This window comes from Neophocaena asiaeorientalis, unplaced genomic scaffold (assembly GCF_003031525.2).
Source record: "Neophocaena asiaeorientalis asiaeorientalis breed wild unplaced genomic scaffold, Neophocaena_asiaeorientalis_V1.1 scaffold265, whole genome shotgun sequence".
Lineage (NCBI taxonomy): Eukaryota > Metazoa > Chordata > Mammalia > Artiodactyla > Phocoenidae > Neophocaena > Neophocaena asiaeorientalis.
In genome coordinates, this window is record NW_020172172.1 from 313234 (window position 1) to 325015 (window position 11782).

General features: G+C 38.5%; 1 protein-coding gene across 1 annotated transcript in view; it reads left to right on the forward strand.

The window, feature by feature from the left end:
- The window catches only part of LRRFIP2 (LRR binding FLII interacting protein 2), a 109741-nt gene that overhangs the window by 83522 nt on the left and 14437 nt on the right, over nucleotides 1-11782 (forward strand). The window contains exons 19-20 of the mRNA XM_024756322.1: nucleotides 1834-1926; nucleotides 4698-4790. Coding sequence (XP_024612090.1) covers nucleotides 1834-1926; nucleotides 4698-4790 — 186 coding nt within the window. The remainder of the gene's footprint in view (nucleotides 1-1833; nucleotides 1927-4697; nucleotides 4791-11782) is intronic.

Below are 11782 nucleotides of genomic sequence, written 5' to 3' on the forward strand. Positions count from 1 at the left end.
TATACACACACACACACACACATTTGTATCCCTCCATTCTTAGAAAATGGGAGCATACTATATTGTTCTGCATCTGGGTTTCATCACCTGATGATTGTAGTATAGAGAGCTCTTCCTCGTTCTTTTCTTATAACTGTACGCTTATTCCATTGTACTATAGTTTATTCCACCAGTTCCCTGTTAATGGACGTTGGAGTTGTTTGCAGTCTCTTGCTGTTAAAAATAGTCCTACAAAGACGAATGTACTGCATAGGTCTTTCTGTATTTTTGCTGGTATCTATGGGAGTCAGAAAAGTAAGTTTGCTGGGTCAAAAGGTGTGGTAATCCTGCTAGATGTAACCAGTTCTCCTTTGTAGGGGTTATACAATTTTGCATTCCCACAAATGAGAGGGTCTATTTCCTTCTCCACACTACTTTTCCCTGAGTATATTGTCAAGTTTTTGGACTCTTACTGGTGTTTCAGTGAGAAATACAGTTTTAATTTACATTTCCCTTAGTGTGGGCATCTTTTCATATTCAAAGCAATTTGTTTCTCTGTGAACTGTCCATTTTTTTAGCCTATTGTTCTGCATAATAGTGGGTTTTTTCCTCTTTATTTCTAATTTTAGAGGCTCTCTATATGGAAAGATAGTAAATGTAAATTGTAAAATTTTTTTATAGTCATTTGTCTTTTTGCCTTGCTTATCGTGTTTTTTGCCATTCAAAAGTTTTCATTTCTATGTGGTCTTATTTGTTACCCCTTTCCCCTTCTTGCTTGTGGATTGTTGAGTCATTTTTTGGTAATTTTTACCTGCTCCTTGGTTATAGCAGTTCACTCATCTTTTCTCTAGTAACTGTATGTTCTTACTTCCTTTTTTCTTTCTCTGTCTCTCTCTCTGCCTGTCTTTCTCTCCTTTCTGTGCATTTGTTCTGGTGTATGGTACAAAGTTTGGTTCCAATTTTCTTTTTCCATGTGTATATCCAGTTATGCCAACATTTCATTTAAAAGTCTATCTTTTCTCATTGATTTTAGCTGCTCTTTTTGGTTTTTTTTGTTGTTTAATGTACTTGTATATGTAATTGGGTCTATTTATGGATTTTCTATTCTACTCCATTGGTCTGTATTCATGAGCCATTACAACATTGTTTTAATTGTATAAGCCTTATGTTTTAATATCTAGTAAGATTAGCTTTCTTCGTTTTTGTTTTGTGTTTTTCTAGCTTTTTTTTTTCTTGTTTTTCTTCCAAATAAACTTTATAATCAACTTGTCTTACTCTGATGAGAAAAAAAACCTGATGGTATTTTTATTTGGACTGCATTAAATGTATAGATTAATTTAGGGCATAACATGTATTTTTGTGATGCTGAGTCTTTTCATCCAAGAAGATGCCTTTCCTTTTGTTCAGTCCTACTTCCCTGTCTTCCAGGAATGTTTTATATAATTTTCCTCATATCGATTTTGGGTATATCTTGTAATTTTACATGTATGTATTTACTTTATTTTTTGATATTGTGTTTATTATATCTTCTCTCTAGGTTTTATTTTGATCTGTGATGATTATTGAATTTTGCATGTTAATTTTATAACCTGTTACTTTACCAAGTCATTTCATTGTTCATAGTAATTTTGCCATTGATTAGTTTGGGTTGTCTAGATGTATAATCGTATGAGATGAAAATTGAGAATTTTCTGAGCCTTTCCAAAGAATACAGAATTTTTCTAAGTTAACAATACATGGGCAGTGCAGGTGTGTTTCTGGAGATAACACTTAGCTGCTTAATGGTATACTGTAGATGTTCCAGTCTGTCATGTGCCATGATCTGTGTTAACTGTATCATTTGTTTAATAACAGGAGTTAGAAAGGCAGAAACATATGTGTAGTGTGCTACAGCATAAGATGGATGAACTTAAAGAAGGCCTCCGACAAAGAGATGAGCTTATTGAGGTATGTACATGAACTGTGGAAATACTTAATTTTGGGAAAAAATGCACTGAATTGGATGAGGGCATGTGTGTTGGGAGGGAAGGGAGTTTAAATGCCACAAACAAACTTGTCTCTTCACATTTGGCTGTACCCTAAAATCTTACAAACGTGAAACATGAAGGCAGGCTTAAAAAATTAATACTGTGAACCCTATAAATATTACGCCTTTTAGTAGCAGAAGCTTTTATAATTGTCTTTTATTCCTAAGCACATTGTTTCCTAAAGATATCTTAGGAAATGGGCAAAAGGAAACATTACAGAGTACCATGATTCTTTGGAATGTAGTGAATGCTATATTTGGGGACATGATTCTTGGGGAATAAGAAGTTTGATCGTCACTCAGGTAGGTGCATTTCTGAGATGGCTAAATGAAAAGAAGAAATTGTGTCAAGACGCCTGGTAGTAGACAAGAGGTGAAGGTTGCCCGGGGCTGTGACTCAGGTTCCTGGGGCGGAGGAGCTCTGAGGGCCACAGCAATATCCTAGGAGGGAAGGAGGAGTGTGGGCCTCCAAGAAATCTTTGAAAGCATGTATCATCCTTTTGTGCCTGCCAGCTTGCATGCATCTCTGTTTTTCTTTAAATGTGGTTTTCCTCTTGAGGTTGTCATTTTTTATAAATATGGGGTGAGGTTTGTTGGGAAGGGGTCATGCTCACTTTCTTGGTGAGGTTATCAAGCACGTCTGATGTTAACTTAGTGTTGATCCCGTGGTGATATCAGGAAGGCAGCTTTTTTTAAAAAAAAAAAATAATCTATTTGTGTTTCATTTTTTAAATTATTTTTTATTTTTTGGCTGCATCAGGTCTTCACTGCGGCACACAGGCTCTTTGTTGTGGCACGCAGGTTTTCTCTCTCTAGTGTGGCACGCGGGCTCCAGGGTGCATGGGCTCAGTAGTTGTGGCACGTGGGCTTAGTTGCCCCAGGCATGTGGGATCTTAGTATCCCGACCAGGGATCGAACCCATGTCCCCTGCATTGGAAGGCGGATTCTTTACCACTGGACCACCAGGGAAGTCCCAGAAAGGCCAGCTCTTGACAACCCCGGAGATGCCACATGCATCGCAGTCAACTCAGCCCTGTCCCTCGTCCTTCAGAACCACCCCTCCTTCCCTCCCTCTTTTTCTCTTCCCCCATGGGCCTGCCTCACTTAATCTCTCCCCCTATAAATGACTTTAGAAACCATTTAATAGAAGAAAAGAAGTGACTCTTTTTGTGGATTTGTGTTACTTTTTTTGTCATTCTTGAGAATAATTGAATTGAACATAGCCTGCTGAAAGCAGATAGAATTTGTGAATTCTAAATGCAAACACAGATAACCCTTTGAAAATATCAGATTACATGTGAAGTTAATTGTCTGTTTTTCCATATATGGCAAGAAGCATATTATCCAAACTCTGTATCCTGCTGGCAGTTAAAAATCACGTGAATTCTTCTCCCTTTTTGTCCTCTTTTTTGTGTGTGTCAATATGCCAGCCACTTGTTATTTCTTTTTCTAATTAAAATATGTACTTTTCCCCATATGATTTCCAAAGAATAATAAAACTACTTTGGGAGCTGCTTCTCAAATTCAGTAACTTATGTTAGAATTGGTTAAGTGTTCTAGTTTTTAGTTTGTTGATTGCATTTAAGAGCTATTTTAATGCTTGATTTTTACAATTTGTCAGTATGGTTTCCAATTTAAAAGCCCAGGGTGCTGGGTATACAAACTTTAAAAACCTTAGTTTTAAGGGTTTTTTTGGGTTTTTTTTTTTGCGGTACGCGGGCCTCTCACTGTTGTGTCTCCCGTTGTGGAGCACAGGCTCCGGACACGCAGGCTCAGCAGCCATGGCTCACAGGCCCAGCCACTCCGCGCCCCGAAGCCGTGTCCCCCGCATCGGCAGGCAGACTCTCAACCACTGCGCCACCAGGGAAGCCCTTAAGTACTTTTTATGTTTAGAATTAACATCCTTCAGATGTTAATATGCACATTTACTTATAACTGAAGAATCCTGACTTTACCAAAATAATGTTCTTTGGTCTTTAGAATGGAGAACCACGTGGTAAAGTAGATGAGAAATGTATGAGTAGGGAAAGTGGAAGATGATAATTTACCAATAATGCATAAAAGAACCTGCTAAATATAAGAGAGTATAAATTGAGCGTCAGTGCCTAGTCAGAAGAGTTAAGAATTGCTAAATGCTAGAAATCTAGTTTTTCTAAAAACTGATGTGAAATATGTAATTTATGATGTTTCTGCTATCATAGATTCTGCTAACAGGAATTCAAAATGATTGAGCTATGTCCCTCTTGTAGTTTTTTAGTTCTTCTTAAAAAAATAGGGTTCAAAACTACTGCTTGTTGTCTGTGATAAGGATCATTTGTTCATAAGAAAATCTGAATTTCCCTCTATAAAAGTGTAAGTTGTCCCATGTTTGGGGGAAAGGCACTTATGAGAGGAAGAGTACATGTGTGGAGCTGGGTGTACATCGAAGCCCCAGCTGGCTTGCTGCCTCATAGCTGTGGCTGGAGCAGCTGCCCCCAGTCCCCTCGCTTGCTGTCATACTGACACAGCGCCAAGACGCTGGATGTCATCTTTCCTTTAAGGCACTGGATGCCATCTTTCCTGTTGATCACAGACTTCCTGCTTTTGTTAAGTTTCTTTATCAGCTTTATTTTTGTTCTGTTTTCCTACCTCTAACCCCGTACCCTTTTTCTTTCTGCTCTTTTATTACTTCTCTTCCCCTCTTCCTCTGCAGGAGAATCAGCGTGTGCAGCAGAGAGTAGACACCATGACAAAAGAGGTGTTTGAACTCCAGGAGACACTGCTTTGGAAAGATAAAAACATTAGGGTATGAGATCAAATTGGGCTTTGGCCCAAAGCTCATTGATGAGGAATAGACCAATGTAAATTTAACGTAGAGATTCCTGAAATTCTGTCCTTTGACTATTTTTAGAGCATTTATACAGAGTGAAATATGAATAAGCAGAAGACAGAAACTTCCATGGGAAAACCTAATCCGATGCCTGGAAAGAACTCTTCTCTCCAGCTGACTCTGGGCTTGTAAAACCTACAAGTAGGAACTTTCTAAGGAAGTTGTTCTTTATTTCCCCAGGGTTTTTATGCAGAAACAGCCACAGGCATTTAATTCAAACTCTGTGGGTAATTTGATATCCTTACATTGTAAGAATTTGGATAAGAAGCAAGAGGATAGGGGGTGGGGGAAAAGTTATTAGCATCCCATAAATCTTTGGTGAATAAAATAGGAAGAGATTAAAATCATTTTAATTACAGAAGTGGATAGGAATGTAAGATTTGCTGGAGCTGCCAGACTATGATGTCACCTCTAATCATATCCTTGCAACTCCCTAAAGCAGGGGCCCAGATAAGGAAAAAGTCTTCAGTGCCTTTTTGTTAAGCCCTTCAGGTAGATTCCAAGGACACTGGAGCTGAAAAAATCCCTGCCAGTTCATCCCATGTGGCCTTTTGACTAGCAGCCACGTACACCTCATGGCATATGAGCTCTCTGTTCCACAGAGGCTTAACTTGTCAGGGAAGGGCAGCGTGGAGGGAAAAGAGAGAAGGAAACCCTTGGCCTGAAGACATAGTTAGGAAGCCTCCGTTCTACCAGAGGTTAGGTGGGGTAGGGAAAAGCTGGCCAAAATCCCCGAGAGCACCTGTGGTGGACAGGCGTGGATGTGAAGCCCTCTGGATCACACCCTCCATAGTTAGGGGCATTCTGGTATCCAGGTCATTTCACACCTCCAAGGACCCTATCCTCTCAATAGACACTTGGGAAACAAAATTACTTGTTAAAGTGTGGTAGACCAAGCAGTTTTAAAGAAAGAAAGCTACCTTTTAAAGTTTCTGATGCTAAAATACCAAGTTCCTGTAATTCTGTCTAAAGCTGGAAAAACCTTCTGAGGTATTAATTAACAACTCTGTTAAGAGTTTTGAATTGTGACTGTGAACAACTGATTCTATTTAAATTTTTTACTTGGGAAATTTAAAATGAGACGTTGAAAAAGTGTATAGCAAAAGCAGGTAGTTTGTAAAGTTAAGTTGAAATCTGGTCACTATTTAGAATGGGCTTCTTTTAGGATTTTACATAATTTTCTTTAGCACAGATCTGCAGCTCCATGATTTCTATTTTGTATAATTATCTTAGCATATTAAACTGATTATTTTGGACCAGCCATAGAAAACCCCCAAATCTCTCAGTCCAATAGCTATTCAAAATAAAACAAAAATTTTTTTCTACCCAAAAGATGTACTGATGGTTACAGTATAAATAATTTGACTTTTAAATTTTCCTGCTATTATTGAATGAATGAGTGGGTATCTTCTTTCTATGTAGTATATAATAACATGTTCTTCTGGCTTTTGTTGTTGTTGTTGGCACCATTTTTCCAACAGCATTTGCTTATTACTTAGTGTCTGTGTCACATTTATTTTAATTTTTTAAATTTTTTTATACAGCAGGTTCTTATTACTCATGAATTTTATACACATCAGTGTATACATGTCAATCCCAATCGCCCAATTCATCACACCACCACCACCACCACTCTGCTTTCCCCGATTGGTGTCCATACATTTCTTTTCTACATCTGTGTCTCAATTCTGCCCTGCAAACTGGTTCATCTGTACCATTTTTCTAGGTTCCACATATATGTGTTAATATACTATATTTGTTTTTCTCTTTCTGACTTACTTCACTCTATATGACAGTCTCTAGATCCATCCACGTCTCTACAAATGACCCAATTTTGTTCCTTTTTATGGCTGAGTAATATTCCATTGTATATATGTACCACATCTTCTTTATCCATTCGTCTGTCGATGGGCATTTACGTTGCTTCCATGACCTGGCTATTGTAAATAGTGCTGCAGTGAACATTGGGGTGCATGTGTCTTTTTGAATTATGGTTTTCTCTGGGTATATGCCCAGTAGTGGGATTGCTGGATCATATGGTAATTCTATTTTTAGTTTTTTAAGGAACCTCCATACTGTCTTCCATAGTGGCTGTATCAGTTTACATTGCCACCAGCAGTGTAAGAGGCTTCCATTTTCTCCACACCCTCTCCAGCATTTATTGTTTGTAGATTTTCTGTTGATGCCCATTCTAACTGGTGTGAGGTCTCACCTCATTGTAGTTTTGATTTGCATTTCTCTAATAACTTCTCCGTTTTCATTTCTAATTTTATGAATTTGAGTCCTCTCCCTCATTTTCTTGATGAGTCTGGCTAATGGCTTATCAATTTTGTTTATCTTCTCAAAGAACCAGCTTTTAGTTTTATTGATCTTTATTTTTTTCCCTGTAATTCATTTCTAATGTCATAGCATTGTGGTCAGAAAAGATGCTTGATATGATTTCAGTTTTCTTAAATTTACTGAGGCTTGATTTGTGACCCAAGATGTGATCTATCCTGGAGAATGTTCTGTGCGCACTTGAGAAGAATGTGTAATCTGTTTTTGGATGGAATTCTTATAAATATTAATTAAATCTGTCTGGTCTATTGTGTCATTTAAAGCTTGTATTTCCTTATTTATTTTCATTTTGGATGATCTGTCCATTGGTGTAAGTGAGGTGTTAAAGTCTCCCACTATTATTGTGTTACTGTCGATTTCCTCTTTTATAGCTGTTAGCAGTTGCCTCATGTATTGAGGTGCTCCTATGTTGGGTGCATATATATTTATAATTGTTATACCTTCTTCTTGGATTGATTCCTTGATCATTAGGTAGTGTCCTTCCTTGTTTCTTGTTTCTTCATTTTAAAGTCTATTTTATCTGATATGAGTATTGCTACTCCAGCTTTCTTTTGATTTCCATTTGCATGGAATATCTTTTTCCATCCCCTCACTTTCATTCTGTATGTGTCCCTAGGTCTGAAGTGGGTCTCTTGTAGACAGCATATATATGGGTCTCTTTTTTGTATCCGTTCAGCAAGCCTGTGTCTTTTGGTTGGACCATTTAATCCATTCACATTTAAGGTTGTTATCAATATGTATGTTCCTATGACCATAGTTCTTTGCCTCCATTGTTTTTCCAAGGTCCTGGATCACCTTCACTATCATTATTCTGAATTCTTTTTCTGGAAGGTTGCCTATCTCCACTTCATTTAGTTGTTTTTCTGGGGGTTTATCTTGCTCCTTCATCTGATACATAGTCCTCTGCCCTTTCATCTTGTCTACCTTTCTGTGAATGTGGTTTTTGTTCCACAGGCTGCAGGATTGTAGTTCTTCTCTCTTCTGCTGTCTGCCCTTGGTGGATGAGGCTATCTACTTGGCTTTTTTTTTTTTTTTTTTTTTTTGCGGTATGCGGGCCTCCCACTGTTGTGGCCTCTCCCGTTGCGGAGCCTCTCCCGTGTCTCTCCAGACACGCAGGCTCAGCGGCGATAGCTCACGGGCCTAGCTGCTCCACGGCATGTGGGATCTTCCCGGACCAGAGCACAAACCCGTGTCCCCTGCATCAGCAGGCAGACTCTCAACCACTGCGCCACCAGGGAAGCCCTAGGCTTTTTTTTTTAATTAAACTTTTTTAAAATGTTTGAGGTCATTGTAGATTCACATGCAGTTGTAAGAAATAATACAGAGATCTTGTATGCCCTTTATCCAGTTTTCCCAAAATGTAACATCTTGTAAAGCTATAGTACAACAAGTGTATTGACCTTGATATAATCAAGATGCAGAACCTTTTCATCACCATAAGGGGTCCCTCCCGTTGCCCTTTTACAGCCATATCTACTGCCTCCCCTTCACCATCCCAGGTGCTGGCAACTGCTAATCTGTTCTCCATTGCTATAATTTTGTCATCTTAAGAATGTTGTATAGATGGGATCATACAGTATGCAGCCCTTTGGAGTTACATTTTTTTCACTCAGAATAATTCCCCTTAAGATTCATCCAAGTTGTTTCATGCATCAGTAGTTTGTCCCTCCTTTGACTTAAAAGAAATTTTTTTAATTGTGGTAAAGTCCAAAAAAGTAACAGAAAATTGACTGTTTAAATGTAAATGTAGAGTTTGGTGGTATTAAGTCCATTGACATCGTTGTGCTACCTCACCATCATCCATCCATAGAAACCTTTGCATTTTGCAGAACTGAAACTGCCCATTAAATAGCAACTCCCCAATTTCCCCTCCTCCAGCCCCTGGCAGCCACCCTTCCACTTTCGTTTCTATGAATTTGACTACTCTTGGTACCTCATAAAGTGGAATCATACAGTATTTGTCTTTTTGTGACTAGCTTATTTCACTTAGCATATATCCTCAGGGTTCAGACATGTTGTAGCATGTGTCAGAAGTCCTTCCTTTTTAAGAATGAATAATATTCCAATGTATGGTTGTACCACATTTTGTTTATCCGTTCATCTGGACGCTTGGTTGCTTCCACCTTTTTGCTATTGTGAGTAATGCTGCCGTGAACATGAGTTTGCAAAACTCTCTTGGTGATTTCTTTTGGGTATGTACCCAGGAGGGTAATTGCTACATTATATGGTAATTCTATGTTTAATTTTTTGAAGAACAGCCATACCGTGTTCCATAGCAGCTGCACCATTTTATCTTTCCACCAGCACTGTACAAGGGTTCAAGTTTCTCTGCATCCTTGACAACACTTGTTTCCTCTTTTTTTCTTTCTTTTTTTTTTTTTTGATAGTAGCCATCCTAATGTGTGTGAGGTGGTCCTCCCTTGACTTTTAAAAGACACATTTTTAAATATGATCTGTGACTACCTAATATATCACTTGTCTCTAGTAGCTTCATTATCAAGATTTAAATTTAGTAGCTCCATGAAGGAACATGGCCATTATTCTCATATTAAAGTTCAGTTTTCTTTAGTTCTTTCATTGATCCTAGTGGTCGTACCTCTAGCACCAGTGTAGTTCTGAGCACCCAGTGGTCATGCGTATAATCAGTACATATGAAGGGCTTGTATATCCCTATAGCCCAGAACAAGGCTCACTCCCATTCTGAATAAAGATATTTGTGCCTGTATGTAATTATAACCTGTTGTCCAAAAGTTCAGCCTTTAGGCTTCTTGACACTAGAATTTGAGGTTAGGTCAGGGGTAAAGAATTACTTAGATCTCCACAAGCATGTACTTTTTACCCTAAAAAAAAAAAAATCTCTAGGAACAATTATGGAATACAAACACAAGGGTAGTGATTATATGGTCAGGTAATACAGAGGATTTCAGATCCAGTGTGAATACATTTGGTCCAATTATAAGGTACTTCAGTAGTCCTCAAACTTTGTGGTGAAATGGAAGGATTTGCAGGATGTATTTTATTTTCCCATCCATAATTATGGGAAGATGAAATTTAAAAGTCCAAAAGTAAAGATAAAATCTGCTATTAGATTGGGAAGAGGAACAAATGGCATGTACTAGCATTTGCTAGAATTCTGGGTTTCAAATTGGTCTGTTCCTATCGGGTCTTTTATCTCCAGTGGTGTTTCTACAGAGCATGTTGTGACAGTGGTTGCTGACCCAGTTACGTGTGGTGACGCATGGCACGACTATGCACACAGATACCATAACCCAAAATAGCCAACGCAGCAGAGATGAGAGTGGCTGTCAGTAGATGGGAGAGTATTGCTTGGGCTTTGTTGTCCTAATGTTACACTTGCAAGTAATGTAATGGAGTGTTAATATTAGCTTGGAGTGTTAGAGTAAATGCCTTATGGTGCTAGAAACGCAGATTGTTAACTTACACACAGACTGTAGACACACAGTATGAATGTAAATTGTTGAAAGGAAGTTAGATGTTCATGTTGCAGTTTGGGCAGGTAAGGAATAGGACTTGCCCTGTGAACTACTTTTCCAGTACTATCTGGGATGACAATAAGGGAACATAATTGTGGCCTTCATGGGGCGACGATAGATAAAGAGTACACAAGGGCTTTGGAACCAAAAAGAACTGGATTCATTTTCTGGCTTTACCAGTTACTGTGACTTTGGGTGAAAACGTAGCCTCTCTGAACCTCAGTTTTCTGATCTGTGAAATGGGCATAAGGAAAGTACAGGGTATGTAAGGGAGAAATTAAGTTAAAAATATATGAGAGAAATTATATGTATGTTTAACACCTGGAGCTACACAAATGGCATTATTTACTTATTGGTTGGAAAATAGGATTATAGTGATTTAAAAAGTTGTCCAGCTATTCAGCAGTCAGTGACTAAGCAGTTAGCCCACTTCTAAACTCTGTAAACCAAGAGGAAAGTTACCCGTTGTAGTTTAACTTCTTAGATTAATGGGAATGCTGGTAGAAAACATTAAATATAGGAACAAATGTGCAGAGAAAGGCTTTTTCAAATAGCGCAGCTGTCAGATACCTGCACAGACTGTGTATCCTGGGTGGGTTCTGAAGTATGGGGTATTTTATTACACAGAGTAACAGTATGTCATTGTTGACCAAACATGTGTTCCTGCTTCTGCACCACTGTCCTGAGCTCTGACAGTGTGAGATTTAGGCAATGGTGGGAAAAATGGAACCCAGTCTGGCTTTTCCTGAGCCTTGCTTGCATCTTACGCACTGCAGGCAGGGTGCTTGACACTGAGTACTCCTTTCAGCCTGTGCCCATAGGATGCTGCTGTTATTATCCCCTTTTCCAGTGAGGAAACTGAGGCATAGGTCAGTTAATAGGTGCCAGGACTCAACGTCCTGTTTCCAAACCCATATTCTGCTACCTGCCATAGGTGGACTGTATTTATTTTGTCAGTATTTTATTTTGGTTTTTCACATTTTGAAGGTATATCAGAAAACCAAATAAACCTTAGTTATTATTTTGTTAGTTAAATTAACAAAAACAGATCCTTGAGAATTTTGGGGGGGGGGAGAT